General features: G+C 41.6%; 1 protein-coding gene across 23 annotated transcripts in view; it reads left to right on the forward strand.

Moving 5' to 3' along the window:
• Positions 1–17,363, forward strand: part of AKAP13 (A-kinase anchoring protein 13) — a 278,974-nt gene that overhangs the window by 241,289 nt on the left and 20,322 nt on the right. For all 23 annotated transcript variants that reach the window (XM_034424688.2, XM_087878344.1, XM_087878338.1 and 20 more), the window contains 11 exons: positions 2,710–2,777; positions 3,913–3,985; positions 4,821–4,956; positions 5,783–5,895; positions 7,475–7,621; positions 9,377–9,627; positions 10,944–11,069; positions 12,043–12,160; positions 14,286–14,534; positions 15,255–15,331; positions 16,424–16,605. In XM_034424688.2, coding sequence (XP_034280579.2) covers positions 2,710–2,777; positions 3,913–3,985; positions 4,821–4,956; positions 5,783–5,895; positions 7,475–7,621; positions 9,377–9,627; positions 10,944–11,069; positions 12,043–12,160; positions 14,286–14,534; positions 15,255–15,331; positions 16,424–16,605 — 1,540 coding nt within the window. The remainder of the gene's footprint in view (positions 1–2,709; positions 2,778–3,912; positions 3,986–4,820; positions 4,957–5,782; positions 5,896–7,474; positions 7,622–9,376; positions 9,628–10,943; positions 11,070–12,042; positions 12,161–14,285; positions 14,535–15,254; positions 15,332–16,423; positions 16,606–17,363) is intronic.

Consider the following 17,363-nt stretch of genomic DNA (forward strand, 5'->3'; position numbering starts at 1 on the left):
GTAAGAGAATCTGGAACAATGGCTGACCACTTTGAATTGATCTATTTCCACGTATTGTACTGGGGGCAGAGGTGGGTTTCAGCAGGTTCTGACCAGTTCTGGAAAACCAGTAGCAGAAATTTTGAGTAGTTTGGAGAACCGGTAGTAAAAATTCTGACTGGCCCCGCCCCCATCTATTCTCTGCCTCCCGAGTCCCAGCTGATCGAGATGAAATGGGGATTTTGGAGTAACCTTCCCCTGGAGTGGGGAGGAAATGGAGATTTTACAGTATCCTTCCCCTGCCATGCCCACCAAGCCATGCCACGTCCACCAAGCCACACCCACAGAACTGGTAGTAAACATTTTTGAAACCCACCACTGATTGGGAGGGTCTCTTGTTTTCTCCTTGCAAGTTTAGCAACTTATGGAAATTCCTCATCCTGATAAACATGGGGAATATAGTTCAGAATCGCTGGTCAGGGATGATGGGAGTTGTGTTCCAAGACATCTGGAGGACTTCCGCTTCATGAACTTGGCTCTATATCATTCTCTGAGTTACTGTAAGTTAGGTCAAAAGATGATAGTTGCTCCAAGGTCATTTAGTGAGAATCTGAATTGGTTTAGCTTAGTACTTCTAATGATTTTACTATACTATCTGATCCTAATTAAATGGGGTTTTACATAAACCTAGGATTTGGAATCATTGAATTCAAGTCTCTGCTCTAATAGGGAACTACCACTGAAGACATCAGCCTCCTCCTTTGCAAGCCTAGATACATTTCTAAATCCTTGTTGTAAAACTGCAAGGTCTACTCCAGGGAGATGCCAGCAATCGATACCAAAGTAGAAGCTGCCATCTTAATTTTCCCAGAACGCTTTTGGGCCCTGCTGTGTGATCCTCTCATTAGGTTAATGAATATCATATTAAATTTAGCTTCTGTCAGTTTTCATCCAAGGTTTACATTTATATCCTTCTCTTAGTTTTCTTACTGCGGTTTGACCAAGCCGGTTAGTTAATTTGATTTCTGAAACGTAGTCTTCATTTTTAGTGCTTTTGCTTTGGTTTGGAAATTTAATCCATTAATGGATACATTTGTACAATCAGACAATGTTCGGTTTCTTTCAGAATATATGTTGGTGATAATTTTTTCAAAAAAATCCCCATTAAATTACCTGAAAGTGAAAAATATGCCAAAAATGTTTTTCTATTCCATTCATGTTCTAGTAAAATACACTTGGTTTTACTATTGTTGTTGTTACTGCCAGTAATACATTTCTCTGGTTGTTTTCTGGGCCAAATCAGTGTAGGCAGGAAGGATGGAGGAAGTTCCTTGTACAATTCTCTTAAAAGAATTCTGACCTTTCCTGGTTATTAACAGAACTTTTCAGTTGAATTGTGAAAAAAGAATCTCTCTCTATATTCTGTTTAAGCAGCGATATGTGACTGTATGTGAGTTGTGTTTCTGGATAATTGGTAATGACTCAATGAAGTATTTCCCCTCCATTTGTTGCCACTTCAGGTTTAGAAAACTGAAACCAAATCATGTTACCTTCAAGGAGAAATTCCTGCTTTGGGAACCTGAACTTGCCAGTTGACTAGTACTGACTAAGGCGAAAATAAGAGTGAGCGTTAAAGGTCAACCTATCACACGTTTTCCTCTTGCCCAACCACACAACCGTAGGAAGAATCCAGAACAATTTTATTTTCCCTTGAAAGGAGTACACCCTTGATGGGGTTGGACAGTATTGCAATCTTACAAATTGAAATGGTTCTAAGCTTGCAAATGCAGTTGAAGAGGGGCTAGGATTAGAACGGGTATACTACAAATCCCATCAGCCAAAGAGTATTTATTGGCTGGCGAGGACTAGAAGATAGACTTTTTCCATGATGGCCCCTGCTCTGTGTAACAGCTTCCTTTAAGAGATTAGAATGACCCCCAACTATGGATATTTCCAAATGCATATTTCCAAACGTATATTTCAGGGAGAAGAGAGAAGCCTGCTCACTCCTACGACTTTTAGATAAGCTTTTCAACTATCTCTTTTTTTATTCTGTATGCAGGAGCTGATCACTGCCTGTTCCAAAGTAATTCTCGGTGGAAATCTGATCAAGAATTTATAGGACTTAGCTAATAACTCATGCTGTGGATTTTTTTTTGTTAAACTTTTAAAGATTGTAAAGCAAAATTTATTGGGACGCAGTGGCTCAGCAGCTATAAGACGCTGAGCTTGTCGATAGAAAGGTCAGCAGTTCAGCCGTTCAAATCCCTAGTGCCGCATAACGGGGTGAGCTTACTTGTCCCAGCTTCTGCCAACCTAGCAGTTCGAAAGCACGTAAAAAATGCAAGTAGAAAAATAGGGACCGACCACCTTTGGTGGGAAGGTAACAGCATTCTGTGCGCCTTTGGCATTTAGTCATGCTGGCCACATGACCACGGAGACGTCTTCTTCAGACAGCGCTGGCTCTTTAGCTTTGAAACATAGATAAGCACTGCCCCCTAGAGTCAGGAACAACAGCACATATGTGCGAGGGGAACCTTTACCTTTAAAGAAAAATTTAAGTGAGCTCAAAGAAAGTCCAGGAAAAAGTTATCTGTCTTTATCATTATTTCCATCTGAGGAAGTTGCAATTACGAATGATGAGATGCATTGAACGGAAATAGGAGCCCTGTAAGACGGCTAATCTTCTCGTTGGCTACACATTAAAGGTGTGCTCTTTGTTTTCCACAGATTGTGGTGCCATTGTCCATAAAAGCTGCAAAGAAAGTGTAGCTGCTTGTGCCAAGGTCAAAATGAAAGTAAGTATTATTCTGGTTCTTTTTTTTTTTCTTCAATATATTCACATGTGTGGATAATATGTGTGTATATCTGAAAATGTACGATTGTAACTTGGGAAGGAGAAAAACCTTCCAGTTTTCATCTATGCAGGCTCATTAGGGCTCTGAAATATCTTCAGTTTGTTATTTGCTTTCTTTAAAATAAATTTCTAGCCTTCTTGGTTGCAGGGAAAAAAAATAATGCAAGCAAACTACTGTTTCACTGGGGCTAGGACTTCCAATAGATCAAGGTTAGTTTCAGGAATCCTGTGTCTTATTCCATCTCGCGATGCAATAATAATCCTATTATTGCTATTTTATTTGTGATATCATTCTAGTCCAATCCACTTCATAACTGCTGTGTGGTTCATTGTGATTATGGCACAACCAAGGAGCAGGAAGAGATGTAAATTTATTTTCATTTATTTCATTTGTGCCTGTGGGCTCTTCACCAGTTCGTTCTGTTGCAATCAGTTACTGGAACTGTCCAATTTGAATTCTTCCTCTTTGCTACAATGCTTTATTTGCAATAAATCTGTCAAAAGCCTGATTTGCCGAGGCCCGTCTAGTATCGGTAGATCTGATGTTGTATTCTATATCCGGAGAACAAAACATTCTCGAAGAACTGTAGGTTTTTTTAGTTTTTTGGGGGGGAATCCACTTAGGAGATGCCTTTAACAACCTCCAGAAATTTCTAGTATTTTGAAGACTGGAAACTTTTAGATAGCAGAAATATTACTATTATTTTTTTAAAATGCAAGGAAAGGTTTCAATTTAAGGCCACTTAAACAATTTCCTACCTATGTGGCGATTGTATAATTGTGTGAGGGGTTCAGCTCTTTGACCCCTCAAATATTTCAAAGGATTTTTCTTCTAAGTGGGAGTGAGATATTAAAAAAAAAATACTCAATGCACATGCTTTGAATTCTCATACATGAGTCTGATAGTCTCTATCTTGATGTTTGTGGCATGAAACAGTCATTGTGATTCATAAACCATGGTTGATGTCTTAATTTTTTTTTACATAAACCCAGCCAAACCACTCTGAAACCTTAGCTTAGTATGGTGTGTGAATGGAATTTCTATTATACCAATGTTTTTCTTCTAATCTTTTCAGCTCCAGAAAAACCCAAGTGGTCTTCAGCCTCACGATACTTCTTCATTGCCCACAGTAATTATGAGAAATAAGAGTGAGTATCTCTCTTTTTTTTTTCCTCCTTGGCGCAAGATTCCCAAAGCTTGCAATTTTGTTGTGTATTCAGCTAGCCTTTATAATCGTGCTCTGTTAAATTCAGATGTTACAAAACAACTGGGGAAAAGAGCGTATTTGTTCATTTAGAAAACAGATCCTGACTTTTCAAATGATTTTTTTCAAACAAATTCCAAACGAGGAGGAGGATAAAGATGTTATCCATTCAGTCAGGGGTGGGCTTCAAAAATTTTAGCAAGGGGTTCTCTGCCCGGTTGCTGGGTGGGTGTGGCCATGGTGGGTGTGACCTAGTCAGCCTCCTGCACCACAGTGAGGGGTCGTTTTTGCCCTCCCCGGGCTCCGGAGGCTTTCCTTGAGCCTCTGGGAGGGCGAAAATGGCCTCCCCTCTGGAGGCCGGAAATAGGCATTTCTGGCCTTCCCTAACTTCCGATAGGCCTGTTTTTTACCTTCCCTGAGCCTCCGCACATGCCTTGCACTTACCTGCATCCAAAGCAGGCCACATGGGGACTCCTGGGAGGGGAGGGGAGGGCTGGACAGGGCCAGCCAGGAGTGGGATTTGAGGGTTCTCCGAACTGTACAGAATCTTAGCTAGAGGTTCTCCCGAACCTCCAGGAGCCCACCCCTATATTCAATCATGTCTGACTTTTGGTGATTCTGTAGGCCGGGTCTTTTCCCATCTTCCCATCTTGTACTACTTCTTTGAGTTGTGCTATGTTCTGGCTGGCATCAGCTTTGATGGCGATATTCCAAAATTCTGAATTGGACCTGATCTCCCGCTTAACCTCTTGCTGTATCTTCTGGTAATTTCCTTGCAGGTTCTCAGCCAAAAGAGCGTCCCAGATCAGCGATTCTTGCTCCTGATGAGAACGTAACGACCTCAGTGTTCAATAGTAGGCGATCCCAGCAGAATCTGTCCCTTTCAAAGAGCGTTTCCATTCAGAACATTGCTGGGTAAGAACTTTTTCGTTTGCTGCCTTGCTTTTTTGGAGTGGGGATTCCATTTTAACACTTGCGTGGTCAGTGGCGCTGGAGATTGAACGAGTGAAACCTATGGAAAGAAGATTCGAAATTCAGGGGTTTAACTTTCCACTTAAAAGATGATCCTGGATGAGAGGATTTGAGCAAGAGGTGTTGTTGGTCTTGCTCAACATAAATAAGACCCCTTCCTCTGTCCGTTGCACAAATGGCACAGTGTTCACCATAGTTCCTCATGTATGTGTTTTTATGCATATATGACATGTATCTTTATATTGTAATTACATTGCATTTTTTAATCCTTGTTAACTGCCCAGAATCACATTAGTGAGATTGGTGGCTGTATCAATTGATTTAATTTAAAATAGATAGCTTATGGATGGAGAGATTGAGAGAGAGAGAGTAGATAGTGTAGATAGATAGTGTAGATGATAGATAGATAGATAGATAGATAGATAGATAGATAGATAGATAGATAGATAGATAGATAGATAGATAGATACTATGGATGGATGGATGGATGGATGGATGGATAGAGATAGATAGATAGATAGATAGATAGATAGATAGATAGATAGATAGATAGATACTGCGGATGGATGGATGGATGGATGGATGGATGGATGGATGGATAGAAACATTGTTGTGCCAGATATCATTAATATATCAGACACAAATTACATAATCGTGCCATTTTCCTAATTATAACATGGTGTCTCATTTTGATGTTGAATGTGACTTGTGGTGGACACCACTGCTTCTCAGTAGCTTACTCTGTTTTCCATGCTTCTTGTCCTGCCAGAGTCGGAAACGATGAAAGTATCCTTCATACGCGGAAATTTCTCTCCCAATCAACAGACTCCTTGAATAAAATCAGCCGGGTAAATGAATCCATGGAATCATTAACAGATGAAGGTATGTGACCATGTTGTGGAAATAACCGGCTTGACTGTAGGAGAAAAGCTGAAGGACATTAGGAGAGAAAAGAATGCTTTCAAACATGCTAAATTCTCTACATGAAGAAGATTAACTCCAAAAAAAGAAAAGGAAAGGAAAGAAATACTTACCATAGAACTCTTTCTGTACAACTAAAATATGACAGAAACCAATAATTGCTTATTCTGCAACATGCTATGGAGGGCCAGACTCCAATATATAGCATCCTTCACCAATAGCCATGTGGGTTGGGACTGCTTGGAGTTGATGTCCAGCGATGTTGGGAGGGTGGTATGTGCTTCATTAGCTGTAGATCAATGTTTCCAAACCTGATAGACTTCCAACTTTCCCAGCCAGCCTTGCTCTTGTTTGGAACTCTGGGAACTGAAGTCCAGATATCTAGAAATAACCCAGGTAGGACATACTGCTCTAAACTGATGCATTTGCTACGTTCTACACAGTGCATAAAAGACTGTTTAGATCTATCTGTTTACAGAGGAGTGGTGCAGTGGCTTAGAGGTGGAGCTCTCGCCTCACGATCAGGTGGCTGTGAGTTCGATCCTACGTAGAGGCAGATATGTCTCTCTCTGGGCACACTGAGAATATATCTGCTGAACAAAACTCCGCACTGGCAACAGGAAAAGCATCCGGCCATTAGAACACTCTGCTAGCTGCATTCAGTTGCCCAGATTCCACCCCACAAGAGATTATGGGGTCGTTAAATGAAGATGAACATCTAGTTGCTTACAGAGCAAGTAAACCTGTCACTGGACTGCAGCGTGTAAGACTACAAGCAGGATACTTTGGGCATAGCAAACTAATAAGATAGAGGGAATCAATGCTAAATAATTTTCATTTTAACTGCCCACCTGGGACCAGCGAAATGCTTAAGCATTGGAATGGGCTACTTTGTTAGCTGATAAATATTTTGAAATCCAGGCTGTTTCAGAGAAACGGGATTTGGAGGGCGAGGGAACAATTCCTCTGAGATCTGTCTCAGGATAGTTGTATAAATTGCTTCCGTAGCTTGATTATGCCAGCTTCATCAAAATCCTCTTCTGATGTTCTGTTAATTTACCCCAGTAAACAAAGGCAGACAAATTACATCTTAATGACAACGCAATTACCCGAAATTGCATTAATGGCTCACTCTGGGAGATTTGCACAGCAATCGCGTAGAATTACTCTGCATTCATTACTAAGTTACTTTTCAAAAGGTTGAGGTGTCGCTGCGGTTTTAATACTGGTGGAGGGGGATCTGCAGGGGATGGACCGAATTCTTCCAGGTGTATGAAAGGAGATTCCTAGGTTTTGCTATGGATGAAACATAAACAGTGTGATAACTTCATAATGATGATTGTAGCCTTAGCAAACTGTAATAGCATTCTCACAAGATCCCAATTCTGTACAGGCAATCTTTTTCTGTACTCACTCAAAGTGGGAAGAAGTTTGCATTCTGTTCAGTTTGACTCTTTTTTTCCTGCAAATGATTGCCCCAAAGGAAGTGACATTTCTTAACGACCTGTACAAGAATCAGATAATCTCTCCTTCTTCCCAGGGGCAGACATGAATGAAGGACAGCTCATGGGAGATTTTGAAGCAGACTTGAAACATCTGGAAGCTCAGTCTTGGAGTCAAGTGGTGGACAGCAAGTTTCTCAAACAGCAGAAGAAAGACATTGTGAAGCGACAGGATGTCATTTATGGTGAGTGACAGGCAAGATACAATCTCCTGGTTTTAAATTCTGCAATAGGGAGGCAAATCATGACGTTTTGTCGTAAGTGTGTTTTTAAGCCATACCGTAGCTTGGTTTGGAATAGTGTCTTTGAAGCCAACCATGGTTTATGCAATGCAAGGTTTATGGCGTAACGTTATTCATAAACCAAGTCATTGCAGCTTACTCAACAAACCACGTAAAATCTTGGCTCTCTTTTTTTTGTCTTAGATTTGGGAACAGGCCAGTAGGTATAGAACTGACCTTGGAGAATATGAAAGTCCTTCCAGTGCAGATCCCACTTCCATGAATGGGTTCTGATATTTTGCCAGCATTGCCTCAATTATTCTTTCTTAAAATAACTCTTTTGTAAGGGTTTTACACATCCACTTTTCTACCCTGTATTCTGTTCTCTGATGTTTTATTTTATGGTATGTCATATGTATTCTTATTTTACATTTATTTACTTAGTATATGGCATCTACAGAGATCATGCAATCACTGATATACAAATTTAGTTTAAATAAGCAAAGATGGATGGATGGGTGGATGGATGGATGGATGGATGGATGGATGGATGGATGGATGGATGGATGGATGGATGATAGGGATAGATAATAGATAGCTGGATGGATGATAGGGATGTATGTATGTGGATGGATGGATGGATGGATGGATGGATGGATGGATGGATGATAGGGATAGATGGATGGCTGGATGGATGATAGAGATAGACAGACAGACAGACAGAACTAGATAGAACCAGATAGATAGATAGATAGATAGATAGATAGATAGATAGATAGATAGATAGATAGATAGATAGATAGATGATAGATAGATAGATAGATAGATAGATAGATAGATAGATAGATGAGAGAGAGAGGGAGAGAGACAGACAGACAGTACAATATAGGAGATAATATATTAAATGAAGATAAAACCATAATAAAATCACCATAATATGGAGTCATAAAATGGGATAAACGTTATAATTCTATACCTAAGGAAGCTAACCATCTCACTGCTTCTGGTGTGGCTGCAGTGAGGTCATTCCAGGTGCCTTGAAATTTCCTGAGGAGACATTCTTGAACTCTTATGTGTTATATAGTTTGTTCGGGTGCACCACAGTCGCATTGCAAGCTCTCGGCCATTCCCCACTTATTTTAAGTTCTCTTTGGTTCATATTGACAATGAGTTGCATCAGAAGATTTCTGATGAGGGTAGTAGATACAGTGAAATAGGCATTCAAGCACTTCTTGAATAACCCAGCTATACAAGCTATAAAGGTAAAGGTTCCCCTTGCACATATGTGCTAGTCGTTCCCGCTCTAGGGGATGGTGTTCATCTCCGTTTCTAAGCCGAAGAGCCAGCGTTGTCTGAAGACGTCTCCATGGTCATGTGGCCGGCATGACTCAATGCCAGAGGCACATGGAACGCTGTTACCTTCCCACCAAAGGTGGTCCCTATTTTTCTACTTGCATTTTTTACGTGCTTTCGAACTGCTAGGTTGGCAGAAGCTGGGACAAGTAACGGGAACTCACTCTGTTACATGGCACTAGGGATTCGAACCGCTGAACTGCCGACCTTTCAATTGACAAGCTCAGCATCTTAGCCACTGAGCCACCATGTCCCTATTGACCTCTAAATCAAAGCCAAGAAAAGCTGTAACGGTGTTTTCCCATTTATTTGGCAGAGCCTTATGCATCTTTCTGATTCTCCCCTCTCTGCTCCTTCTCTCCACAGAACTGATACAGACGGAGATGCACCATGTCCGGACCTTGAAGATCATGAGTGATGTCTACAGCAGAGGCATGGTGCAGGAGCTACAGTTTGAGCAGCAGATGGTGGAGAAAATCTTCCCTTGCTTGGACAACTTGCTGAACATCCACAGCCAGTTCTTTCAGAGGATTCTGGAGAGGAAGAAGGAATCCCTGGCTGACCGAAGTGAGAAGAACTTTGTCATCAAGAGGATAGGGGACATCTTGGTGAATCAAGTAAGTTGCTCGATAAGCTTTGCCTTAAAACAGGGGTCCTCAAACTTTTTAAACGGGGCCAATTCACGGACCCTCAGACTGTTTGCGGGTCAGATCGGCTGGGCGGGCATGGCTAGGTGGTCATGTGACTGGGTGATGTCGCTAGGTGGTCATGTGACTGGGTGGGTGTGGCCAAATTAGCAGTCCAAACAATACACACAAATTAAACTTTAATTTGTTATGCTCCTGGGGGTGGAAAGCAGGTTAGGGAAGGGATGTGGCTCCCTTGGGGTGTGTATGAGGGACTTCTGTTTATGTGTGTGTGTCTCTCCCTGCCCCCACTTCTCTCTTTCTCTCTGGAGGTCGGGGAAACCAAAAACGGTCCCATTTTTGGCCTCCCCAGCCTCCAGTACCACTCTGCTCTGAAAAACGGGCCCCATATTTGGCTTCCCGAGGCCTCCATGAGTCCTGTTTTTGGCCTCCCTGGCCTCCAGAAGGCAGGTGGGGGCCGGCAGGTAGACGGGGAGATATGGGTGGGGCAGACTGGTGGTCTCACGTGGGCCGGATTAATGGCTTCGGCGGGCCATATCCAGCCCGTGGGCCGTAGTTTGAGGACCCCTGCCTTAAAAGAAAAGAAAGACACAAGTTCCTGATTACTCTTTCATTCTTCTTCTCCGCTGCATTTTCTTCACAAAATTTGCTTTGGAAATCCTTTCTAAGAGATGTACGTTTTTGAAAATTGGGTTAAAGTGTGGTGTCTTGCCACAAGCCAAAACAAAATCACACATGGAGTTGATGCAACATAGAACCATGTCTCCTTTGATGAGAGGAGCAGCACAGATTCAGGGAAATCATTCCAATTTAACTTTAAGGCCCATTTGGGTTCAGTCAAGACCTCAAGAATTTAAACAACCCATATACCAAAGATCAAAAACCTCTGAATTGGCAAAAGCATCCCAACTAAAACCTCTTTCCCAGTGGTGAAATCCAATTTTTTTACTACCGGTTCTGTGGGCGTGGCTTGGTGGGTGTGGCAGGAGAAGGATATTGCAAAATCTCCATTCCCACCCCACTCGGGGGCCAGCCAGAGGTGGTATTTGCCGGTTCTCCAAACTATTCAAAAATTCCGCTACCAGTTCTCCGAACTGCTCAAAATTTCCACTACTGGTTCTCCAGAACCTGTCAGAACCTGCTAGATTTCACCCCTGCTCTTTCCCCAGATGTCCATGGCTTCCTCACCTCTCCCAGAAGATTGGCTGTGATGTCTCATGCGGGCTTGGTTGGTTTTCCTCACTCCATTGACTCCCTCCTTCTGATTTATCTCTTGCAATTTGCAGTTTTCTGGGGAGAACGCTGAGCGAATGAAGAAAACGTACGGGAAGTTCTGTGGGCATCACAATGAGGCTGTGAATTACTTCAAAGACCTTCATTCCAAGGATAAAAGATTTCAGGCCTTCATCAAAGTAAGCTGACAGGGGCATGACGTTTTTGCAAGGGTTGTGGGTATGACTCATAGTTTAGTTTAGTTTACGTTATTCTCATTGCATCTCGTACAACGAAATTAAATGCCGTCTTCAGTGTACATTATAACTTTTAAAAATAAAAACACAAACACACATCCTTTACATTCTATGCAATTGAATTGAAAACCCCTGATATTGCATTCATATTACACTATACAGTAGAATTCAATATAGTTACTGCCCTGGAATAGAAGCTTGTTTTTCAGCCTATTTGTCCTTGTTTTTATTATCCTGTACCGTCTGCCAGATGGTAATAGTTAAAAAAAAAAGGGTGCCCAGGATGAGAAGGATCTTTAAGAATGTTTTGAACTTTCTTAAGGCAGCGGGAACTATAAAGCTCTTCCAAAGAGGGGAGAGGGCCACCAACGAGCCTCTGGGCAATGACGTTGACCCTCTGGAGCGCTGTCCTATCTGCCACTGTGCAATTGGCAAACCATACACACATGCAGTAAGTTAAAATACTCTCTATGGTGTAGCAGTAGAAGGTCACCAGCAGTTTTTCATTCAGCTGTTGTTTCCTGAGAAGTCTCAGGAAATGAAACCTACTTGAAGATTAACATTATCCAGGCTGCGTGTGTTATACAATTCAGCTACCAGGTGTTGACTGACATGGTTTTATTGAAAACTAAGATCCTACTCCCATGATGGTGAACCTATGGCACGTGTGCCACAGGTGGCACACGGAGCCATATCGGTGGGTATGCAAGCGTTGCCCTAGCTCAGCTCCAGTGCACATGCACGCACCGGCATGCATTAATGTGGAGCATTTTAGTCCTGCCATGTTCCTTAAAAATATTCTCAATACGAAGCTGCGGATGGAGACTGTGGAATTCTTTTTTGAAGGCTCGTGGTCATCTCATACATAAGATACTCCTGGCTATTCAGGTGTTTCAATTTCTTCTCCTTCCTTCAGAAAAAGATGAGCAGCTCTGTGGTGAGGCGCTTGTGCATCCCTGAATGCATCTTGCTAGTAACGCAAAGGATCACCAAATACCCAGTGTTGCTACAGAGAATATTACAATATACCAAAGGTAGGTTTTTTTCTGTAGATGTTTCTGCAATTCTGTCATTGTGCCTTCCTTTTCTAGAATGAATAATGTCTTCAATGACACTGGTCTTTTTTTTAAATCTCAAATACCCAGAACGGTGGCATTCATTTGATCTGGTTCATCATGATTTTATAGATCGGGAATGGGGGTGGGCTCCAAACCAGGGGTGAAATCCAGCAGGTTCTGACAGGTTCTGGAGAACCTATAGCAGAAATGTTGAGTAGTATGGAGAACTGGCAAATGCCACCTCTGGTTGGCCCCAGAGCGGCGATGGAATGGGGAATTTGCAATATCCTTCCCCCAGGAGAGGGGAGGGAATGGGGATTTTGCAGTATCCTTCCCCTGGAGTGGGGTGGGAATGGAGATTTTGCAGTATCCTTCTGCTGCCACACCCACCAAGCCATGCCCACCAAGCCACGCCCACAGAACCGGTAGTTAAAAAAAATTTGAATTCCACCACTGCTCCAAACCTGGAAACTTTCAGACTTGTGGATTTCAATTCCCAGAATTTCCCGATCATCATGTCCCATCTGAGGGGCTGACTGAGGAATTCTGGGAGTTGAAGTCCCCAAGCCTTAAAGCTGCCAAGTTTGAAGATCCTTGCCTGTTACAGCTCATGTTTTCAATGTTTGAGTATCCCTTGGCTTTTGCTTGTGGTTGAAGACTGGGGTCTTAGATTTTGTGCTCCGCTTCTGTTCTCCGAGACGCCCTTTGCGGTGTTTCCTTTCTAAAAATGAAACTCCTTTTAGAAATATTTCAGTTTCATTAACTATCGAGTTGTGGGTTTAAAAGGCTGAATAAATGCATAATGGCACGTAAATCTTTTTTCGATGAAAAGCCAGTGGACTGTGGGATGAATCAGCCAAAGAGATATAGTTGAGTTGAAGTTCATCAATGGAAAAATTGCATTTTGTGACATTGCATTCCTTTTTGGCCTCTTTCTCACACACCCACATGTGCAAAGTGCAAGAGAAAGAGAGGTCTAGCCTACTAAAGGCAAAGAGCCAGATGTGCTCAGGATCACGTGCCACTGGGATTTCACAGGACCCCTTTCTAATTCCTCCTATAACAGATGTTTGCTTAGATACAACTACTGGATAGAAGAACGACAGCTGGCCTTCAGTGTTGTAAAACAGGGAAGACAACCTTTAGCAATCAAGTCGCTTATTTTATTCATAAAATAAGTAAATTTTTATATAACATTTATAACATTTATATAATTATTTATATAATTTAGTAATCAAGTCTTCAGGCCGGAGGCTTTTAAGAAGAGACTGGACAGCCACTTGTCTGAAATGGTGTAGGGTCTCCTGCTTGAGCAGAGGGCTGGACTAGAAGACCTCTAAGGTCCCTTCCAACTCTGTTATTCTGCCAATCAATAATTTGGTCAAAGAAATTGGTGTAATTGATGTCAGCAGGTGGATTAAAATACACACACACCGAATCTAATCTTCAGTCAAAATCAGTTAAAATAATTTTAAAGCTGCATTAAGCTAATTGAATAAACAATTCATGTTACATAAACAGCAGTCACCTTTGGAAATATTTGAAAATCAGAATGCATAACTTTCAGGGGTGAAATCCGGCAGGTTCTGACAGGTTCTGGAGAACCGGTAGAAGAAATTTTGAGCGGTTCGGAGAACCGGCAAATGCCACCCCTGGCTGACCCCAGAATGGGGAGGGAATGGAGATTTTGCAATATCCTTCCCCCAGGAGTGGGGAGGGAATGGGGATTTTGCAGTATCCTTCCCCTGGAGTGGGGTGGGAATGGAGATTTTGCAGTATCCTCCCCCTGCCACGCCCACCAAGCCACACCCACAGAAACCGGTAGTAAAAAAAATTGGATTTCACCACTGATAATTTTGCTGCTGCTTGTTCATCAGTATCTTCATGAATGTTGATGGTGCAACCATGCCAGTCAGTTACTGTACATGGACTGGATTCCTGTTCTAAGTAAATTCTTGGAGGGGAAGGATCTAGAAGTCAGCAGCGGGTGTGGATAAGTCGTTGGTCAGAAGAGAACAGAATAAAAAGCAGGGCTAAGCTTGGCGAAGTGAAGCCTTTGGGAGGAAGGTAAGGTAACAAATGAAATGTTCTTCCGTTTAAGAAAACGATACTGAACATCAAGACTTGGTGCTTTCGTTGAACCTGGTGAAGGAAGTCCTAACTGCAGTCGACAGCAAAGTAAGCAACTATGAGAAGAAGATGCGTCTCAGCGAGATCTACACCCGGACGGACAGCAAGTCGATCATGAGAATGAAGAGTGGACAGATGTTTGCTAGAGAAGATCTGAGGCGCCGGAAGTTTGTCCGAGACGGACTGGTTGCTCTCAAAAACGTAGCTGGGAGATTGAAAGGTAAGGGATACTTTCAGGGACTCACTGATTCACTGGAAAGGATACAATAGGCACCACAAGGTCCCTTGCACTGATGCTGCTACCTAGTTTGGTAACGAAACGTTTGAAGAAAACAACCAAACTCAAGAGAGCACCGATGCCTTTCATTTCAACCCGGAGCTACAAATAATTCTCTTGTCGGTACTGTAAAGTTCTTTCCACATCTGCTGTGGCATTTAAATTGGACTGCTCTCCAGGTTGTAGAAACTGGCTAACAAATTATTTTTGCCAGATAGAATGCTTATGACATAGTGGGTTTTTTTGTTTTTTTTTTGAGAAACCTTCTATCTCAAATAAAATGTTAGTTGCAGGGGTGGGAGGAAAAAAGAATACACTTTGCACACAAAGTTGTTTAACTGCATTTTGCCTGGAGGGCTGAGGGAAACATTTTGCAGGAAAGTCCTGAATTTCTCTCAGACAAAATCCTCTTTGGCCTGAACCTGAAAGAAGAGCTGAAAATGAATGGTATTCATTTTCATTTAAATGGGGAAAACGGTAGTCACAAAATGGAGGGCTTCTATGAAACTCTACCTACTGTTAGGCCCAACTTGCAGAATCATTACTTTGATTTGAAATTGTTTCAGGAAATGAAACAAGAATCATACTGATAAAGGCAGACATGTCAGGTTTGGGTTGGCTGGTTTTTATAACCAGATCTCTTGATGTTCCTTTTCTTCTCAGAAGTCCTAGCTGTTCTTCTCTCAGATGTTCTGATATTTCTCCAGGAAAAGGATCAAAAATACGTATTTGCATCCCTGGTAAGGAATTCTACACAATTCTTTTTTTCCATTAAAAAATAAATAACAGTAATAAACAGTAGAATTTTTTATTGGCCAAGTGTGATTGGACATACAAGGAATTTGTCTTTGGTGCATATGCTCTCAGTGTACATAAAAAGACAAGATACATTCGTCAAGAATCATAAGGTACAACACTTAATGATAGTCATAGGGTACAAATAAGCAATCAAATCATACTAGGAAACAATCAGTATAAGTCTTAAGGATAGAGCAACTACAATCATACAGTCATGAGTGGGAGGAGATGGGTGATAGGAACAATGAGAAGGTTAATAATAATAGTAATGCAGACTTAGTGAACAAACACAATTAAATGGGCTTTTCATCTGGAGGAACAGGCTGTAAAAGACTCTTCTTAAGTTTCTGTTAATGTCATTATTATCATTTACTTTATTCATTAAACATGAAACTCAGTCAACTGATCATTTAAAAATGTGTCACAAATACCGTTGACTGGTGCTAATGGTTGATACGGGTTGCTGTCAGCATCCTAGGTATCAACCAAGTATCTTCTTAAAATGTATGATGTTCCGAGTAGCGCATTTTTTTGCAGTTCTGCTGGTGTTATTGCAGGAAGCTGCAATTTCTTGATGTGTTTTATAAAATTCTTGGACATGGTACCAAGTGCCCCAATGACAATGGGTATCACGGTTACATGTTTCATCCATAATCGCATAGTTTCGATGGCCAGGTCGTGATATTTCCTGATGTCATTATTATTATTATTATTATTATTATTATTATTATTATTATTATTATTATTATTTATATGGCACATTCACATTACATTTCAATAAAACCCTAGAGATAAAAATACGAAATATGAAATACAAAATCTAAAATATTATAAACTTACAGATATAATTTGTTGATGTCATTGATAGGACAAGTTAAATTAGGAGTCCACTTTAGGTGGTCTCTTTACCATTGCTCCAGAATCATTGTGAAACAGGAATGATCATGTTGTAGGGGTGGTTGTATGTGTAGAGATCCCAGTTGCCCCAAATCAACCTAACACATCTACTTCTTTTCCTCAACTCACAAAAAAAGGATCAAAAATCCACCGTGATCTCATTAAAGAAGCTGATTGTCCGTGAAGTTGCCCATGAGGAGAAGGGCTTGTTCCTGATCAGCATGGGAGGAAAAGACCCTGAGATGGTGGAAGTGCATGCCAGCTCAAAGGAGGAGCGTAACAGCTGGATTCAAATCATCCAAGACACTATCAACACTATGTAAGAAGCTAAATAAGTGTTGTTGGAATGAGTGATATTGTTTGGGTTTGCTTCCAGCAAATGAATCCTTGGTGGAAGACAGAATAGATTGAAGAAGGCATCTCAGTCTGATGCCCTTGGATTTCCAGGTGTCCCGTCTTTTCCACCTAGCATGGAGGGTATTTTGTTTGGGAAGGCTGTTTTGCAGACATCTGAACTACCGTGTTTTCCCGAAAATAAGACCGGGTCTTATATTAATTTTTGCTCCAAAAGACGCATTAGGGCTTATTTTCTGGTTAGGTCTTATTTTCAGGGGAAATATGGTACTAAATGCATTTGGTGCGCAAGAATCAAGATAGAGTAGATGTCAAAGCAGTCCAACACCATGCTATGTTGACTTGAAACAAAGCCCATGAAATTTCATGAGGTTCCTTTCTTGCTAAGCACGCTTCAAAGAAGCACGGCAGCTTTAGACCGGTCAGTTGCAACATGGGTGACTACCCCGTGTTGTTGTGTTTTTTTCCCCGTTTCTGAATGCATGCCAGGAAAGCCAATAAGACTGGCCTGAGGGGCTACAGTCACAGCTGTAGGTATGTGTTCAACTTCTGATGGGCCTTGCCTTCTGCCCAGAGAAAGAGAGAGAGAGAGAGAGAGCAATCCTACATACCATTTTACTTGTATTTGCATGTATTACCCAGGGGACTCAGAGCTTTTCCTCGTGAGCAGAATTGCAACAGCTGTCATCTTTTCTTTTTTTTTTATCCTTGCCATCTTCAGCT

Source organism: Pantherophis guttatus, chromosome 13, assembly GCF_059756535.1.
Source record: "Pantherophis guttatus breed Tessera chromosome 13, ASM5975653v1, whole genome shotgun sequence".
Lineage (NCBI taxonomy): Eukaryota > Metazoa > Chordata > Lepidosauria > Squamata > Colubridae > Pantherophis > Pantherophis guttatus.